This window comes from Schistocerca nitens, chromosome 5 (assembly GCF_023898315.1).
Source record: "Schistocerca nitens isolate TAMUIC-IGC-003100 chromosome 5, iqSchNite1.1, whole genome shotgun sequence".
Taxonomy (NCBI): domain Eukaryota; kingdom Metazoa; phylum Arthropoda; class Insecta; order Orthoptera; family Acrididae; genus Schistocerca; species Schistocerca nitens.
The window spans coordinates 355,702,627-355,723,162 of NC_064618.1; the positions used below are offsets into that span (position 1 = coordinate 355,702,627).

Genomic DNA, 20,536 nt, shown 5'->3' on the forward strand with positions numbered 1-20,536 from the left:
AGTGTGCTGGGAAAGCTCTGACGACTGACCCTGTACTTGGTCTGTATGATGATAGAGAACCTACAGAACTACACACATATGCCAAAGGGTATGGGATCGGTGCTGTTCTGGTGCAAATTTTGGATGGAAAGGAGAAGGTTATAGCCTATGCTTCTAGGACACTTACAAAAGCCAAGAGAAACTACTCAACTACAGAAAGAGAATATCTTGCTGTGATCTGGGCCATGTGCAAGTTTTGACAGTATCTCTATGGAAGGATGGAAGGCCATTCACAGTTGTTACAGAGGTAACTACCAGTGATTCCTAAACACATGTGCTTAGATGTTCAACAGAAATTCCATGACACACCTGAGGCTGGACATTTAGGATTTATTAGGGCATACGATAGAATCCGCAAGAGATTTTTCGGGCCAGGTTTATTTAGGTGTGTCCGTCACTATGTGTCGCACTGTCGAGAGTGCCAGAGGACAAAGGTAGTCCCTCAGAAACCACCTGGCCAACTCATACCTGTTCCACCAGCTGAAATGCCTTTCCAGTGTGTTGAGATTGACCTCCTTGGATGCTTTCCAATGTCTGCTAGTGGCAATAGATCAAATATTGTTTGCACTGATTATCTGACGTGCTATACCATTATAAAAGCTGTGAAAACAGCCGAAGCATCTGAGGTAGCCAAATTCATCGTGGAAGACATTGTATTAAAACCGGTGCCACATGGTCATTAATTACAGATCAAGGGAAAGTTTTTCAATCGAATCTTGTGACAGAGATAAACTGGCAGTGCAACATTACAAATCACATGATGACTGCCTACCATCTGCAAACTAACGAGCTTACTGAATGCCTTAAAAAGACCTTGGCCGACATGCTATCAATGTTCGTCAGTGTTGAGCAGAGCAACTGAGATGAGGTGCTACCTTTTGTGACGTTTGCCTACAACACCGTCAAACAAGACACCACAGGGTTTACGCCATTTTTCATGGTGCATGGTCATTAGGCAACTACGACGATGGACACTGTATTTCCATTACATCCTGATGACGTGGACAATGACTACGTCATCCAGGTGTTAATCACAGCTGAGGAAGCTCAGCAATCAGCTCGACTCCACACACTGCTGGCTCAAGAAAATGGTCACTGAAGGTATGACACGAGCCACCTCCCTGTTGACTACCAGCCTGGTGACCTTGTCTGGATCTTCATTCCTGTTCAGAAGGTTGGTCTCTCTGAGAAGCTCCTCAGGCACTACTTTGGATCTTATAAGGCTTTAAGACAGTTGTCTGATGGTACTTTTGAAGTTGAAGATTTTGACCCCAACACAAGATGACGAAAGATCAGAGATACGGTCAACATCCTTCGAATGAATCCCTATAAGGATCCAGCAACCCTGGGTAAATTTGAAGCTCTAGCGACAGGCAACAAGCAGAAAGGTGACTAAGAGTGTAGCGGCAAAGGAAGTTGTAAGAAGATCACCACCAGGGCGAGAATCAGTCTTCGGGAGTCTGAGTATTCAGGACCGATGACTCGTGCCTGGACTAGGATGACATAACACCGAGACGCTGTTCTCTTAAGGAAGGAGCAATGTTGCAGATGAAGCTGAGTAGCACTGTGGTGTAGTGACTATGAAACTGAACTGTTGGCATGGAAGGTCTTGAGTTAAAAACTCACTTGGACTCTACAATTTTAATTTCTATATTCAATTCAAGTATCAAGAATCATTTTACTGGATTGTTCTGTAGCTGTATATATACTGTATGTGTTCTGGCCAGGGGCAGTTTGCTCCGCGCTCTTGTATGTGCAAGTACTGAATAAACCTTCGTTAAATGAAGTTAGTGTTTGACATTCACCTAATTACACCTTCTTCTACGTGACAATATGTTTTGCGCAAATTTTGTTTTCTAAGACTGTTTCATTAATAAGAAGCAACAATGAAAATTAGCTTACATTCCCCTCACTATTTTGATGATGAGAAGGACATGGGGCACAAAATTGCTAACAAATGATGCAGTCTTATGACAAATGCCATTTTAGGAAAAACTGGTAAACTTGTATTTTTAGATCACTTTATTTAAAGGTTAAACTTAAAAACACAGGATGTCAATGAATGTTACTTATTTTGTTTTTCATTAAAGCTTCAGTATCTAGTTCCATTTTTTGAGCACTACTAATCTGAAGACAAGCTTTTAAGATGAGTCTGTCAATGAGCCTCTGTGTGTAGGTTTTGTTCTCTTCATTACAAAAGAAAGGTGCTTGCACAGATCCAAAAATCCACATAATGGTAGCTGCTGATTTGTTAAGTCAAGGAAATGTACAATGAGGAAATTCTTACTAAAGTCTGCAAAAATTATTTTATCATTAAACTTATCACGCAACCACCTCCCACACTGTCATCATCTGAAAAGTGAAGTGGAAATCCTTGAAGAAGGTCAATGAGTGCTTTTGATACCATTCAGAGTTGCACTGTGCTTCCATAATTAAAGATGACAACTTGGAGAAATGAGCAGTTCCACAAAGAGTTTCATACTAAAGATATGAATGCAGTCGGATGTCAACACAGTCTTATCCTGCAATGCTAAATTAAATTCATTCATATGGTTTACAATGTCTCAGAGGAAGGCTGAATCTGCTATCTGCAATTCATTTTCCAATTCTGTAACAAGTTTGATGAGTCATTTACCTCAACTCAAGTGTATTTCACAGCGATATGGCACTAAATCATAAATGATTTCCAGGTCTTCCAAAAACGCTTTGAACTGATGTTTGAGAGCATGACTGCAGGTGAAATTTGTTGTTTGAGTCACCACTTCTTCACTTCTTTCATTGTTATGTTCATAGCACATAGATTCTCTTGGTGAAAATGCTGTGTATTACAAAAATGTCAAATGGAATGGGTAACAGTTTTAGCATATCTCGTAAAAACACTTACATAAAATTGCTAAGCAGTTGAAGGGTTTGTCGAGAAACTCATTGACCAGTCTGGTGTGGCAATGAAAGACAGCAAAAGGAAAGACAAAGTTTTAAATCTCTCATTTAAGAAGTCATTCATGCAGAAGGGCTGTAGAAACATACTATTGTTTCATTGTCATGCAGATTCCCATATGGAGGACATAGTAATAGGCATTCCTGGCACAGTGAAGCAACTGAAAGAAATGAAAATAAATGAGTCACCAGGTGTGGATGGAATCCCAATTAGAATTTACAGGGAGCACTCTACTGCATTGGCCCCTTAATTAACTTGCATTTACTGGAATTCCCCCACCCAGTGCAGAATACCATGTGGTTGGAAATATGGTCAGGTGATCCGTGTGTATAAGTAGGGTAAAAGAACGGACCCACAATATTGTAGACCAGTATCCTTAGCATGGGCCTGCTGCAGAATTCTTCAACATATTATCAGTTAAAATATAATAAATTTCCTCGAAACAGAAGAGCTTCTGTTTACAAATCAGCACAGCATTAGAAAGCATTGCTAGTGTGGGACTCAGCTTGCCATTTTCTCTCATAATATTCTGTGAACCATGGATGAAGGGCAACAGGCAGAGTCCATGTTCCCAGATTTCTGGAATGCATTTGAGAGTAGAAGCATACAGAATACATTTCAGTATATGTGAGTAGCTTGTATAATTCTTAAACAACAGAACTCAATACACTGTTCTTCATGGCGAGTGTTAATCAGCAACAAGGGTATTGTCAGGAGTGTCCCAGATAAGTTTGATAGGACCCCCCCCCCTCCCCCCCTTCTTCTCTGTACACATAAATGGTCTGAAAGAGAGGGTGAGCAGCAGTCTGTGGCTGTTTGCCAATGATATTGTGAGGTATGGGAAGGTGTCATTGTTGCATGGCTGTAGGAAGAGACAAGCTAACTTAGACAAAATTTCTAATTGATTTGATGAATGGAAGGTTGCTAAAAATGTAGAAAAATGTAATTTAATGTGGATGAGTAGGAAAACAATGCTGTAATGTTCAGATACAGCATTAGTACGGTACTGCTTGATACAATCACAGAAATTAAATATCTGGGCATAACACTGCAAAGTGATACAAAAGGGAACAACCATATAAGGCAAATGGTCAACTTTAATATACTGGGAGAATTTTAGAAAAGTGTGGGATGTGTGTAAAGGAGATGACACATAGAGCACTACTGGGACCCATACATGATACTCCCTTCCATGTCAGTTTAACGGAATATAATGAAGCAATTTAGAGGTGGACTGCAAGATTTGTTGCAGAAGGTATGATCAACAAGTGAGTATTATGAAGATGCTTCATGTAGTCACGTGGGAATCCCTGAGGGGGTGGGGGAAGAAGGTTCCTTTTGTGGAACACTACTGAAAAAGATTAGAGAATCAACATCTGAAGCTGACTACAGAATAATTCTGCTGCCACCAACATACATTTCACTTAAAGACCACACAGATAAGATAAGAGAAATTAGGGATCATATGGAGGCATCCTGCAGTCTTTTTCCCTTGCTCTATTTGTGAGCAGGACATGATAGGAAGCTACAAGGTACCCTCCACCATTCACCATACAGTGGCTTCTAGAGTATGTATTTAGATGTAGATACAGAAACTGATATTTCCATTAACCATGGTCACTGTGCCATCTGTCGCTTCTGAAGTGAGATTCTTCAATTGCACATCCACATTGTCAGCACTCTCCACTCCCACAAGTGAGTATATCTGCTCATGGTGCAGCATTTTCATCAGAACCAATGTTGCACTGAATACTGTTTTCATATATTAAATATGCATTTAGGTCACTTCTGGTCAATGTTGATTCTCCAATGGTGTAAATTTTGTATTAATTTAACTCACACCACTTGATCCCAGTACTTCCATATCACTGTACAATCTGAAAATTCTTTTTAAAAATGAAACATAAAGTTCAGTCCTCAGTTCTATTTTGCACTCAAAGTAATGACAAAGTCTTAGTCACTTTTATTTCACACAGTTGGCTATCCTTGATCATTGCACTGCGGCACCCATATACATGAGTATGTTGTATGCATTCATTAATTCGCTTCCACAATGTTTGCATAAAAATATTAAAATATTCTTGAATCTCAACAATTTCAGTGTTCTTCAGTTACTTATTTCTTCTTTTTTGAATGTTTATCCTTCTTAATAAGTCTTTTCATCTACTTTTAATTTCCAGTTTGAACTTCTTCACTGCAGTTTTGTTTTTTATCACATGGTTCCTTCATGAGAGATTTCATGGTAGTAAAAGAATGAAAATACTTGAGATGAATTTCTTCTTCAAATATTACTAATTATTCTTTTATTTATACTTATTCAGAATTATTTTCACTGATTTCTTACAACCAAGAACATTTGTTACAGATTCCACTACAGACATCTGTTTGAGTGAGCATTAATTCTTGCTAACGATAAATTATGGACTTTTTAACAAAGATTTCTACATAAATTTTATTAATGTTCTAGTCCTGAAGTTTTATTGGTGACTTGTTTCCTGTTTCAAGGCCTCCCTTAGGCAGTCTGTGCAATGTTGAGACCTCCATGCATTTCCTGTGATGTAAGAGTTGTGAACTCTAAATCCCATAGGCCAACTAAGGAATATCTCAAACAAATAACACAAAAAAATATTTGCACTAATACAGAAGATTATCCCATAGACAGAAATGACTTAGATCTGTAGTACTTAAGTAGCACAATTTTTAACTAAGACTAATTATTGACACGCTTACTCATTTATATGTAACAGGGGTACAGAAAACATCGTACTTGTAGCAATTATGGGAAAAGTCCAAAATTTAATTCAGGAAGAATTCTGTACCCACACAATATGAACCAATGCCAGAAATATGTCAAATCCCAGCAATTAGAAGTAATTAAGTTAGTTAAAATGAAGATCATTTATCCAATCTATAAACCTACTGGGTGTTTGTGTTGTCATCATCATTTCATCATCATACATTGATGTGGCAAGTTTGGACTGAGCAAAGGTTGGGAATTTGTATGGGCACTGATAACCGGGCAGCTGAGCACCCCACAAACCACACATCATCATCATCATCATCATCATCATCATCATCTAAATCTACTGCTATCAATATTACATTCCAGAACAGTTATTTACCGGTTTCTAACTCTATACTGCTGTCAATGGAGACTCATGTTGTGATTCTGTCTGTGATACTGACAAATTATAAGAAAATCAGAATACATATTATAGTAAATTCAATGATTATGAAACCTGAATCAAGCATAATTGTATTACATTATCATTTGTCTCTAGAAACAGTATTCAACTATTAAGTTGCAAAGTGATATATAATGACCATCTTTTCCAATGGACAATTTTATACGTACTTGATAAGAGTTAATACTTTTTATAATAATTACCTGAAATAATGTAGCATCATCAGTGAGGAATTTTGGAAGATTACTGTCTCTCAATGCTCTAATAAGTACAACATCTTCACTCTTATCAGGATTCTCTCTCTTCAGAGAACCAGCCATAACCAGCACACTTTTTACTGCCCTAAAATAAAGTTTTTCTGATCAACTTAAGTGTTAAAAGCCTAAAACATTTTACGCAATTTTAAATTTAAACTTTTTCTACTCGTGTATCATTGAAATATTGAACTTGACCAAACTGAAAAATTGTCTTCCATTCTACATTAGTTATCACAGTAGAAATTGAGATCAAATGTAGTTCAGTTGTTGTATAATGTTACATTGTTTCAAATCTGCAGCTGAAAGTGGATATGACAGCAAATATGTTCATAGCTTTATTCGTGATAGTAATTATATGAGGATGTTAGGGAGGTTAGTATGGTGATATTTAAGTGACAGTGGGTGGAATATGGTGGATATCAGGGAGAAATAATCTTATTTTTTCTCTATACCATCCATTGTTGCCTTCTGCAGCCTCCCTAAACTTTATAACAACCTCGTCAGACAACAGAGTCCCAGACCATTATTCATTTATTTTCTCTGGTATGATTAGCATAATCAGGATCTATCTTACATCTAACAAGGAAGTTTGCATGTTCTATAGAACTTTCATTATGAGAAGCATGTTATAAGTTACTTCTAATACATGACACTATTAAACTTTTAGTAATTACTATAGTGCAGAAAGAAAAAAAGGCACAGTTTACACTCATTCATGAAAAGTATGGAAATACAGAGAAGTTCTCAAACTGTAGATTTAAAATAGTGATGGTGAGCAGCAAGGGACATGGAAGAAGAAGTGCACATGTGAGAGAAGTGGAATGTGATAAATCAGAAATCATGGGAATAGGGAAAAACGAAGTACATAACTGAATTACATATGAAACAAGAGGGAAGCATCAATGAGAGCAGCTAAAACAGCACATCACATGTTCATACAGGAAAGTATATCAAATCTGATGGTATAAAATGTTAAGCAGATATACGGTAGTGTCAATATTATGACCTCACAGTTGTCCATGACATATTACCTTAATTAATGCAGTGTTTGTTCAATGTTATTTATGAAAGCCTCAATGATATTCCATCTTTTTAAGTCATCCTGCTTTGGCTTATGCAGGACCTTATGTTTCCTATCTCCGGCTTTGTAACACACCATTGTAAATTGTGCTTACAGTCAGCAACACCTAGCCCCTTCAGTTATTTAGATTGCAGATGTAAGCAAGTGTGGTAACACAAACCCTGCACCATGGGTCATGAGTATTCAGAGCATTCATTACAGTATTCTCATGTTTTCATATCTCATGATGATGCTAATCATTTGTAAAAGAAACTTATTTTCCTCTTTCACTAAGTTTAAGGAGACAGGTACATTTCATGAGTTGCTTCTCAGGTTGTGGTCATCAGTGCTTCTCCTTTTACTGTTGTAACCTATTGTAGTAGAAATTGCAACAAACAAACAGTAAAAACCAAAGTATTGTTTACAGATCGGATATTCAGACTGTGCCAATAGGGGTACCGCAGGGGAGTGTTCTAGGACCTCTCCTATTTCTTCTTTACATAAATGATATCAAGATTCCAGTAAATGGTACTCATATAACCCTGTTTGCGGATGGCACAAACATTGTAGTAACTGACATAAACCAGGTATTGCCAACATCTGCAACCAGAGTTATAGAATATTTGCAAAATTGGTTTGAAGTGAACAAATTGACCATAAATATCTCTAAAACTAATTATATCCATTACAAGAAAGAAAAGTCACACTCTGATCTAGATCTCAGAATACAAAATAAAGAAATTGTGACAGTTGCTACCACAAAATTCTTAGGTGTACATATAGATGAAAATTTAGACTGGAAATCCCATAACCTGTATCTCTCGCATAAGTTAAGTTCTGCTTGCTTTGCTTTACGCGTTATTAGCTTTGTATGTAGTAGGGAATGTAGCAGAGCTGTTTACTTTGCTTATATACACTCTGCTATTACCTATGGCCTCATCTTCTGGGGTCATAATAAGAAAAATCTCAAAACCATCTTCACTCTACAAAAACGAGCTGTTAGAATAATTACCAACAGTTCAAGGCTAACTCCTTCAAAGCAATTATTTAAACAGCTGAATATTCTACCCCCACCGTGCCTCTATATACAGAAAAGCGTAATTAATGTAAAACGAAATATTAACAATTTCCAATCCAACTCGGATCTACATACTTACAACACAAGAAAGTGCAATGACATTCATATAAAAAGAGTTAACAAGGCTTTGGCGCAGAAACAAACAAACATACAAGGAAGCAGATTGTATAACAAACTACTGGTAAAGATAAAAGAAATAAAAAATTGTCTTCATTTAAAGAAGCAGTATTCAAATTTTTAATGACCAACTGCTATTATAGTGTAAAAGAATACCTGGAATAGCTTCATACTAAACCATTATATTTATGTACTCTGTGCCAATAGTAATTTTTATCTGACTGTTGCTATGATCTAAATAAATAATATGTACAAAAGTGCTAGAATTGTATGTGTTATATCTAAATATCAACTGTGTATTCCATGTAAAAAGTCTTTCTCATACATCAATGTAAATAATCAAAGTTGTACATGCTATTTCAATGTGGTCTGATGTTATGTAGTCTACTATGCACATCTGTATTTTGTATAGTATTGTTCACCCTGTATGTGTGTATATATATACTATGTATTTTTTGACGAAATCCATGCAATGTAAATTGTCTCTGGATGAATAAACTACTACTACTGCTACTACTACTATTGTTGTTGTTGTTGTTGTTGTGGTCTTCAGTCCTGAGACTGGTTTGATGCAGCTCTCCATGCTACTCTATCCTGTGCAAACTTCTTCATCTCCCAGTACTTACTGCAACCTACATCCTTCTGAATCTGTCTAGTGTATTCATCTCTTGGTCTCCCTCTATGATTTTTACCCTCCATGCTGCCCTCCAATGCTAAATTTGTGGTCCCTTGATGCCTCACAACATGCCCTACCAACCGGTCCCTTCTTCTTTCCAAGTTGTGCCACAAACTCCTCTTCTCCCCTATTCTATTCAATACCTCCTCATTAGTTATGTGATATACCCATCTAATCTTCAGCATTCTTCTGTAGCACCACATTTTGAAAGCTTCTATTCTCTTCTTGTCTACACTATTTATCGTCCATATTTCACTTCCATACATGGCTACACTCCATACAAATACTTTCAGAAACGACTTCCTGACACTTAAATCTATACTCGATGTTAACAAATTTCTCTTCTTCAGAAACGCTTTCCCTGCCATTGCCAGTCTACATTTTATATCCTCTCTACTTCGGCCATCATCAATTATTTTGCTCCCCAAATAGCAAAACTCCTATACTACTTTAAGTGTCTCATTTCCTAATCTAATTCCCTCAGCATCACCCAAATTAATTTGACTACATTCCATTATCCTTGTTTTGCTTTTGTTGATGTTCATCTTATACCCTCCTTTCAGGACACTGTCCATTCTGTTCAACTGCTCTTTCAAGTCCTCTGCTGTCTCTGACAGAATTACAATGTCACTGGCGAACCTCAAAGTTTTTATTTCTTCTCCATGGATTTTAATACCTACTCCGAACTTTTCTATTGTTTCCTTTACTGCTTGGTCAATATACAGATTGAATAACATGGGGAAAGGGTACAACCCTGTCTCACTCCTTCATAACCACTGCTTCCCTTTTGTGCCCCTCGACTCTTATAACTGCCATCTGGTTTCTGCACAAATTGTAAATAGCCTTTCGCTCCCTGTATTTTAACCCTGCCACCTTTAGAATTTGAAAGAAAGTATTCCAGTCAACATTGTGAAAAGCTTTCTCTAAGTCTACAAATCCTAGAAACGTAGGTTTGCCTTTCCTTAATCTTTCTTGTAAGACAAGTTGTAAGGTCAGTATTGCCTCACCTGTTCCAACATTTCTACGGAATCCAAATTGTTCTTCTCCGAGGTCGACTTCTGCCAGTTTTTCCATTCGTCTGTAAAGAATTGGCATTAGTATTTTGCAGCTGTGACTTATTTAACTGATAGTTCACCTACTATGTTTCCTTCTCTCCCTTTTCCTACTCTCGAATTCCAGTCACCCATGACTATTAAATTTTTGTCTCCCTTCACTACCTGAATAATTTCTTTTATCTCATCATACATTTCATCAATTTCTTCATCATTTGCAGAGCTAGTTGGCATATAAACTTGTACTACTGTAGTAGGCGTGGGCTTCGTATCTATCTTGGCCACAATAATGCGTTCACTATGCTGTTTGTAGTAGCTGACCCACACTCCTATTTTTTTATTCATTATTAAACCTACTCCTGCATTACCCCTATTTGATTTTGTATTTATAACCCTGTATTCACCTGACAAAAAGTCTTGTTCCTCCTGCCACCGAATTCACTAATTCCCACTATATCTAACTTTAACCTATCCATTTCCCTTTTTAAATTTTCTAACCTACCTGCCTGATTAAGGGATCTGACATTCCACACTCCGATCTGTAGAACGCCAGTTTTCTTTCTCCTGATAACGATGTCCTTTTGAGTAGTCCCTGTCCGGTGATCCGAATGAGGGACTATTTTACCTCTGGAATATTTTACCCAAGAGGACGCCATCATCATTTAATCATACAGTAAAGCTGCATGCCCTCGGGAAAAATTACAGCTGTAATTTCCCTTTGCTTTCAGCCGTTTGCAGTACCAGCACAGCAAGACCGTTTTGGTTAGTGTTACAAGGCCAGATCAGTCAATCATCCAGACTGTTGCCCCTACAACTACTGAAAAGGATGCTGCCCCTCTTCAGGGACCACACGTTTGTCTGGCCTCTCAACAGATACCCCTCTGTTGTGGTTGCACCTATGGTACAGCCATCTGTATCGCTGAGGCAAGGTCCATGGTTAATGGGGGCATGTAACCTATTATAATGATCTTATTCATACGACTGAACAGCCTTTCTTTTTTATATGAATCTGATGATGATTGAGAAGTAGTATGTCCTTTGAGGGCAGCTTCATTTTCATGTCAATAATCATTGTTGTAACTTTATATAGTGTGTAAATTTTATATGTCTGATTTACAATTAATTTCAAAAAGTATAAGTAAAGTGTTAATGAACTGATTTGCCTAGTCGGCTATTTTGCAATATCAGCCAATGTAATTCATTAGGAGGTAATGAAATGTTGTAAGATGGACTTATATTTTACTCCTCTTACCTAACTTTTTTTCCTTGTACTCTATCTGACTATGTATAGATGCTGTGTATATGCACTGTGAAAGTAATGCTGCCAAAATACTGTTCATATGTGATTTTAAGTAATTTTATTATCAGCTTCATCTAAAAATTTGAAGAAATTCATGATTACTTCCTCAAGCTGCTGGTAAAATCCTTTATTTAACAATCATGTTTGGTCAACAGACCATCATCATTTTCTTAAAAGCATTTACAGTATCATATTAAGTGAATCTAAATTCACTGAAGCCAGATAGTAAAGCCACGAATCTGTGACTGTCGTCATAGTATAATATAAATTACATCGTCAATATATAAAGTGTGCTTGGTACTGCACTCTCTCTGCACTCTCTCATGTTATATCAGCAATCAGAGTTAATGGTATGAATGGATGCATACCACATTCAGCTGACTGCACAGTTGTAACATGAAAGAGTGCACTGCCAAGTACAGTTTATACATTGATAATGTAATTTGTTTTATGATGGGACAACAGTGACATACTCATGGTTTTATCATTTATTATCTGATGTCAATGATTTTATATTCGTCTAATAAATCAGCAGCTCAAGGCAGGAATCACGACTTTTTCAGATATTTATGAGCAGTAGAGCACCACTCCTAAAAGTATATTTTACCATAAATCTAGATGATTGGGGAAAGCTAGTAACTGCAATCCTTAAAACAGCATGTCATGCTAAAATTAATGTGAGCAGCTTTGAGACAAATGACACCACTCATTAGAAAGCCCTGATTTCATTCCTTCTAGTACCTAGTTTCATTTTTTAAAAAAATATTTTACTTAAATGACATTTATAATTAGTTTTTGATAAAACGAAAATTTATTCTCGGCATTTGGGCCATTGTACTTGTTAGATTCCAGTTTCTGACACTGTACTTCAGATGCCTTAATTTTTCTAAACCTGATAATACTTTTAGTTATTTAATTAGACTATTAATTGAGAATTAAATGAACTTCCATGTTTGATTCAAACAGTACCATGAACTTCAATACTTTCCTAAACAATGTCATTTAACTAAAACACATTATGGCTGGATTCAACAGCTCATGTCGAATGGTAATTCTGACCTTTACCATTTTAAAAATTAATATGTAGTGAACACAATCCAAAATATCAGCACATCAGTTTATACACACTTCTTGCCAGCCAAAAATAGTCATTCTGTGCCTAGCAAACTCATGGTCAACATCTCTAGGAAAGTTTCGTTCACATTGGGTCCCAAAATGTATTAGACTCTGTGACCAGATGTTACACGAACAACATCTATGATAAAGAATCTGTGAATTATTTAATAAGACAGATAAAAAAATCTACTTACCAAGCAGAAGCAGAACACACACACAAAAGACGGCAAGCTTTCGGTAGAAGGGTTGAGGGGGAAGGAAGAGAAGTAAAGGAGAGGTCTAGGAAAATGGCTAGATTTTGAGAAAGTCACCCAGAACTATGGGTCAGGGGAGACTTATCGTATGGGATGAGTAGGAAAGACTGATTATTGCGAGGCTGCATCAGTTGGGATTCGAAAACCTGAGAGCTTAAAGGTGAAAGACAGGGTAATACACAGACAGAGATTACTGATTAAACATCATGCATGAGTTAATAAGAGTGAAAAGGTAAGTGCATTGAATGTAACAGAGTTATGACAAGGGGTGGCAAAAAACAGACGGTAAAGACAATTTAAGAAGTAGTAAACTAAAATGGAGTGAAGCAAAGAGTAGTTATAGTGAAGCAGTGCTGAGAAGGAAGAAATTAACATAAATTAAGGCCAGGTTGGTGGTGAGAAACAAGGGTGTGGTGTAGTGTGAGTTCCTACCTGTGGAGAGCTCAGAAACTGGTGTCTGGGGGAAGAATCCAGATGGCCTGTGTGGTGAAACAGGTGCCGAGGTCACAAATGTCTTGTTGTAGAGCATGCTCAGCAACAGGATTTTGTGAGTTGCCAGTACCTGCCTATACCCATTCATCCTAATTGATAATTTGGCAGTATTCATGCTGATGTATAAGGCCAAACAGTGTTCACATAACAGCTGGTATATGACATGTGTCGTTTCGCAGGCAGCTCTCCCTTTTGATAGTATATGCCTTGCCAGTTACAGGGCTGTTATAGGTGGTGGTAGGAAGGTGCATAGAGCAAGTCATGCAGCACGGATGATCACAGGGGTAGGAGCCATAGGGTAGGGAGATGGGTGCAGAAGTAGTATAGGTTCTGACAAGAATATTGCAGAGACTAAGAGGGTGATGGAAAGCTATTCCAGGTGTGGTGGGCAAAATTTCAGACAGAATAGATCTCATTTCAGGGCATGATTTTAGGAAATCATGGCCTTGTCGAAGTAGCTGATTAACACATTCCAGACCACGATAATACTGAGTCACAAATGCTGTGCTTCAAAGTTGTTTTTTGGAAGGATCAGCAGTACCAGGATTGGATGTGATGGCCTGGTAAATCTGCTTTTTAACTAGGCTACTGGGATAATTACATGCAGCGAAGGCTGAGGTGAGAATGGTGGTGTATGGCTGTAAAGTGTCTGCATCCGAACAAATATGTTTACCACGGATGCCAAGGCTGTATGGGAGGGAATGTTTTATTTGATTTTTTTTTGGTCCAGTTTTATCATACAGCACAAATTGTACAATTGATATTGGACAGGTCAAAGATAAGTTACAATAATACATAGGACTAACAAAATAGTAGGCAAATTAAAAATTGGTACCTATTACAATTAATTTTGTTACATATTCAGAAATTCTCTGACAGAATAGAAACAGTGCTTTATTAGAAATGCCTTTAGTTTAGCCTTAAATACTGGATGAGTTGCATTTTTTATTTCCTCTGGTATCTCATTGTGTAGTATTACGCCAATGTTAATTATGCTCCTCTGATAGGTGGTTGTTCTGTGATATTTTTGATGTATATTTGATTTCTCTCTGGTACAATAGTTGTGTACATTTTTGTTCTGTAGCAGTTTGGCTGTTTTCAGGAGGTAGTCCCTAGTGAACAAGATAGTTTCACAAATGAATAAACTTGGAAGATTTAGAAGATCAATCTCAGTAAAATGGGATTTACAGGACTCCATCTTTTTAAGGCCACAAATTATTCTTAGAGCTCTTTTTTGCATTCTAAAAACCTTTACACTGTGAGTTGAGTATCCCCAGAAAACGATCCCATATCGGACTAGTGAGTGGAACTGTGCATAGAATGCCTGCAGTACTGTTTTGCTTGTTGTATCCTTTAAAATTCTTAGGCCGTAGCACACAGATGATACGTTTTCTAGACAAGTTATTTATATGTGTGTCCCACTTCAAGTCTTGCTGAACCCACTGACCCAAAACTTTTGTTACACTTACATTTTCTAGGGGATCATTTTTTAATTGTGCTTGAACAGACATTTGATTAGTTGGAGGAATTAAATGAAAATCAGTATTTATAATGAGTTTGTTTTTTGTGAACCACTCAGAAAGTCTTTTCCTGGAACTTTCTGCTGTGGACTGCCAAGTTTCTGGACTGGATCCAGTGAGCAATATGCTGGTGTCATCGGCAAACAGGATACCGTATTTACTCGAATCTAAGCCGCACTCGAATCTAAGCCGCACCTGAAAAATGAGACTCGAAATCGAGGAAAAAAATTTTTCCCAAATCTAAGCCGTACCTGAAATTTGAGACTCGAAATTCAAGGGGAGAGAAAAGTTTTAGGCCGCACCACCAAATCGAAACAAAGTTGGTCCATTGTAATATGAGACACAATTTAGGTGGAATGAATGACGATACAGCTACAGTATGTTCGAGTCGTAAGCTTAGCAATTAAGCTTTACTAGGTAGCCATTGCTATGCGCCACGCGCTCCATCCGTATTTATACGAGTACCTTTCCTTTTTCACGTACTTCGTCTGGTTTGAATTGATTGCTTATTTTGCTTTGATCTGGTAAGTGCCGATCTCTTTGTTATAGGTGTTTACGTCACTCTAAGCTGAAAATGCATTACTGTACTGTGTCATGAATTGTTTGTCGCATTCTGATAATGAGTGTTTACGGCCTGTCCCCGCTCGCGGCATGGCTTGCTTTTGTGCACGCTACCACCGCTTACAATATAAAAAAAAAGAGAGGAATCGTCTCATTAGCAAAACAATGGCAAGAGACTGCTATTTGTTATTACTTACACTGCTGCTTTCTTTGATAATGATCAACAAGAACCAAATAATAGAGGGCTTATGATAGAAGACGTTCTGAACGAGATTTTAGCGAAAATTTTTCTCGGTTTGAAAATCTTTGCAGGCGCCTCTTTAGTACATTACATTCTGCACAGAAATTAAGAGTCATCTTAGATTTAAAAATCTAGTCGATTGCTGCTTCATCTCTGACTGTATCATTATTAGGCATAAGAATATAAACATGACATGATATATATATATTCTTCCGCGTTTGCTGCTGTCTCACCCTAGTTTTTTAGTTTATTAGGCAGACAGGATTTAAATGAGATAGCAGCAAACACAAAAGAATACATGGCAAAATGTTTATATTCGTATTACTCTTATGGTGAAGAGAATACTGCATATGATTCACAATTCATAAAAGTTCCTATTTGCAACCATCTCTTCTCACAGGTAGGAAAAAATTCAGAACGTAGAGTTGGCCATATTGACAATCATCCCAAACAGTCTTGCCAGTCGGATTTCCGTAGTACATTGAAATGCTGCTACATTCGAAGATGAACAATACGGAATTTGTTGGTTGGTTGGTTGGTTTGGGGAAAGAGACCAGACAGCGAGGTCATCGGTCACGGAATTTGTATTTACTTCATTGGATAATGTATAAAATGCAGTGGTCGAAACTTGGGGTGGAGAAGAAATGTCGTCTTCCACCTTTTTTTTAAATTTATTTACTGACGCAGAGGTTTTGGCGCCAGTATTTATCTTTGTGCCTGCAAAGCATGCCTGTGCAGCACTACATATATTCGACAGCAGAAGTTAGTTGTGGCGGCACCTACCAACATTTTTCAGAACTTCCACTTACTTTGCACTCGATTCTAAGCCGCAGTCGGTTTTTTGGATTATAAAAACCGGAAAAAAAGTGCGGCTTAGATTCGAGTAAATACGGTAGTTTTAGTGGGACTCACATATTCAACTAAGTCGTCCACATAAATCAAGAAGAGTAGTGGACCTAAGATTGAGCCCTGTGGTATACCATATTTTATTGGTAATTCGCTAGAAAGTTGTTTCTTGTTTTATTCACTTTGTTGAATTCGTACTGAAGTGATACTTTCCGCCTGCAGTTTTTTAGGTATGTGCCACACCTCTTACTCCTCGTCTTCCTAATTTTACAAGCAGAATGTTATGGTCCAGGATGTCAAATGCTTTTGATAGAACTAGAAAAGTACCTGCAGCTAATTTATGTTGATCAAGGGATTTTAAAATGCAGTCTACGAATTAGAAAAATTGCTGTCTGTGTAGATTTAGACTTTCTAAAACCATGCTGATGTACTGTAAGAGGTGCATATTTATTTATGAAACTTAAAAGCCTGTTATCGAAGAGTTTTTCTAGAATTTTTGAGAAGGAACTTAACTGTAGCACAGATCAGTAGTTTGATATTTTTTCAGAAGAACCTTTTTTTAGCAGTGGTGAAACTTTTGCTATTTTAAAAATATCAGGAAATACATCAGTTTTTAAAAAGAGGTTGAAAATTTTTGTCAAGGGGTTTGCTATGTGGTGAGCACATGCTTTTAATATGAAATCAGGCACTTCATCAAGACCACTTTTCATTTTATTGCTTAATGATTTAATTTTACTTATGACTTCATTGGGATTTGTTTCGTAAACATATATAGAAGCAGTCGAGATCACTGACTTGCTGGAGAAACTTGGGACATGGCATGACGTGGGACTTGAAATGTAAAGAATGGCAGCTATCAAAATGTGAGTACTATTGTTTGTTGATAGGTTCAATGTGGATGGAAGTGCGTAGTTGGACTTCGGTGAGGACGAGATCAGCACCAAGGAAAGTGGCATGAGATTTGGAATAGGACAATGTGAAATTTAATTTGGAGAAGGTATTCAGATATCCCAGGAATGTTAGCAGGTCTGCCTCAACATGAGTCCATATGGTAAAGATGTCATCAATGTATCTAAGCCAAACCAGAGGCTGAAGACTTATGGATCCCAGGAAAGCCCCCTTCAAGCGACCCACGAAAAGGTTGGCATAGGAAAGAGCCATCCTGGTTCCCATGGCCATACCCCTGATGTGTTTGTATGTCTGCCCTCAAAGATGAAGTAGTTATTGGTAAGCATAAAGTTGACTAAGATGAGTAGGAAGCATGGCATAGGTTTGGAATCAGGTGGGCACTGACTGAGGAAATGTTCAGCAGCAGACAGACCATGCACATGGGGGATGTTGGTATGGAATGAGGTGGCATCAATGGTGACATGCAAGGTGTATGTTGGGAGTGGCATGGGCACAAATTTCAGACGATCTAGGAAATGGTTGGTGTCTTTGATGTAGGAGGAGAGTCTTTGTACTGTGAGTTGCAGGTGTTTATCAGCTAGAGCAGATATAAGTTCAGTGGGCGCCTTGAAGCTAGAAACTATAGGATGGCCACGAAAATTGGGTATTTGGACTGTAGGAAAAAGGTAAAATGTGGGTGTGTGTAGTTTGGGTGGATTGAGAAGTTCTATGGACTGAGGTTTTAGTCCTAGTGAGGGGCCTGAGTCTTTAAGGAGGGACTGCAGGTCAGTATGAATCATAGGGATGGGATCTTGATGATAGATGCTGTAGGTAGAGACGTCAGACAGCTGTCATAGACCATCACTAACATACTTCTTTCGGTCATATACTACGGTGGTAGATCCTTAGTCTGCAGGGAGGATAATGATGGAGTCATCACCTTTTCGGGAATGAAGGGCCTGGAGTTCTGCAGAGAACAGGTTAGGGTCATTTTGTAGGGACCTGAGGAAGGGTTGTGAAGCCATGCTAGATATGAGGAATTCTTGGAAGGCTTGTAACGGATGATTTTGAGGTAGTGTTGGTGGATCAAGTTGGGATCGTGGTCTGAACTATTCAAGGCTGGGTTCAATGTCAAGTCTGCTGTTGGGAAGTTTTTGGGATTGGGTTGCAAAGTGATATTTCCAATGGATATTACATGTGAAGGAAAGTAGGTCCTTCACCAAAGCAGCATGATCAGATGCAAGTTTATGGCTGAAAGTGAGGCCTTTAGATAACACAGAAAATTCAGGAGGGGAGAGTGCTATAGATGAGAGGTCAAGTACACTGTATTGTTGTGACTGGTTCATGGGATTATGGGCTATTCTTGGTCTGGGAGGCAATGGTGAAGGCTGTGGGATGTTAAGGAAGTTGGCGAAGCTCAGTTTGTAGCAGAGGAGTGATGGTTGATGGTGTGGCTGTTTAGGGAGCTACAGAGGGACAGGAAGGGAAACACCACCGTTCAGGTAGTTTAGGAGAAGGTGGTATAGCTTTTTAAGGTGAAGTCTCACATGTTGTTGCAGTTTGAAGTTGGCTTGGTGGATTCAAGGAAACACGAGGGTCAGATGACCGCAGGATTTTGTAGGAGAGACATCTGGTAGAGTGGAAATTGGCTGATGAGCATATAGGTCACAGATTAGCTGGGTAAGAGCAAAACACTGCTGTATTTGAAACTGTAAAAGAGCCTGGTGTATCAATCAGAAACACGGACTTTAAATGTAAGACCTTTTGGAGTAATTGCGAGGGACAAGCAGATTTAAAGAAACAAAATGTGAGACCTTAGTTTTGATAGTGCAAATGCATGCTCTCGAAAAGAGTGGATGTTATATGAAATGGGATTCATCATGGCAAGAGAGGAGAGTTTGGAGAGTTAGAAATTGTGGGAGTGGGAGAAAAAGAAAGGAAAAAAAGGCAGAGGGTGGAAAAGGTAGAAAAACAGAAGAAATACGGCAGAAAAATTAGAAAAATGTGTATGAAAATCATTGGTAAGCGGCAATGAGCAGGTGATCTATATGTTCCAAAATGAGTATGTTAGTGAAGGTCTGCACCAGCTGTCTGACACCTCTACCTGGAGCATTTGTCATCAAGATCCCATCCCTGTGATTCAAACTTACCTGCAGTCCCTCCTTAAAACCTCAGGCCCCTCACTAGGACTAACACCTCAGTCCCTACAACCTCTCACCCCATCCCAAACTACGCACCGCCACGTTTTACCTTCTTCCTACAGTTCACAAATCCAATCATCCAGGCCATCCTACAGTTGCTGCCTTCAAAGCACCCACTGAACGTATATCTGCCTTAGCTGATGAACACCTGCAACACATAATCACCAGTGATGCAATCTCACTCTAATGGTCTGTCTGCTGCTGAACATTTCCTCAGACAGCGCCCACCTAATAACAAACCTATGGCATCCTTCCTACTAACCTTAGTCAACTTTATACTTACCAACAACTACTTCATCTTTGAGGGAAGACATACAAACAGATCAGTGGTATGGCCATGGGAACTAGTATGGCTAGTTCCTATGCAAACCTTTTAATGGGTCGCCTGGAGGGGGCTTTCCTGGGATCCATAAGTCTTCAGCCTCTGCTTTGGTTTAGAATCATTGATGACATCTTTACCATATGGACTCATGCTGAGGTGGAGCTGCTATAATTCCTGGAATCTCTGAATAACTTCCCCAAATTAAATTTCACATGGTCTTATTCCAAATCTCATGCCACTTTCCTTGGTGCTGATCTCGTCCTCACCGAAGTCCAACTACGCACTTCCATCCACATTAAACCTACCAACAAACAACAGTACTTATATTTTGATAGTTGCCATCATTTCATTGTCAAACATTCCCTCCCATACAGCCTTGGCATGCAAGGCAAA

The 20,536-nt window shown here is 38.3% G+C and overlaps 1 protein-coding gene across 1 annotated transcript in view; it reads right to left on the reverse strand.

Moving 5' to 3' along the window:
• LOC126260454 (dynein axonemal heavy chain 6) overlaps positions 1-20,536 on the reverse strand; it is a 1,163,459-nt gene that overhangs the window by 644,757 nt on the left and 498,166 nt on the right. Inside the window, exon 66 of the mRNA XM_049957783.1 lies at positions 6,366-6,504. Within this exon, the coding sequence (XP_049813740.1) occupies positions 6,366-6,504 (139 nt within the window). The remainder of the gene's footprint in view (positions 1-6,365; positions 6,505-20,536) is intronic.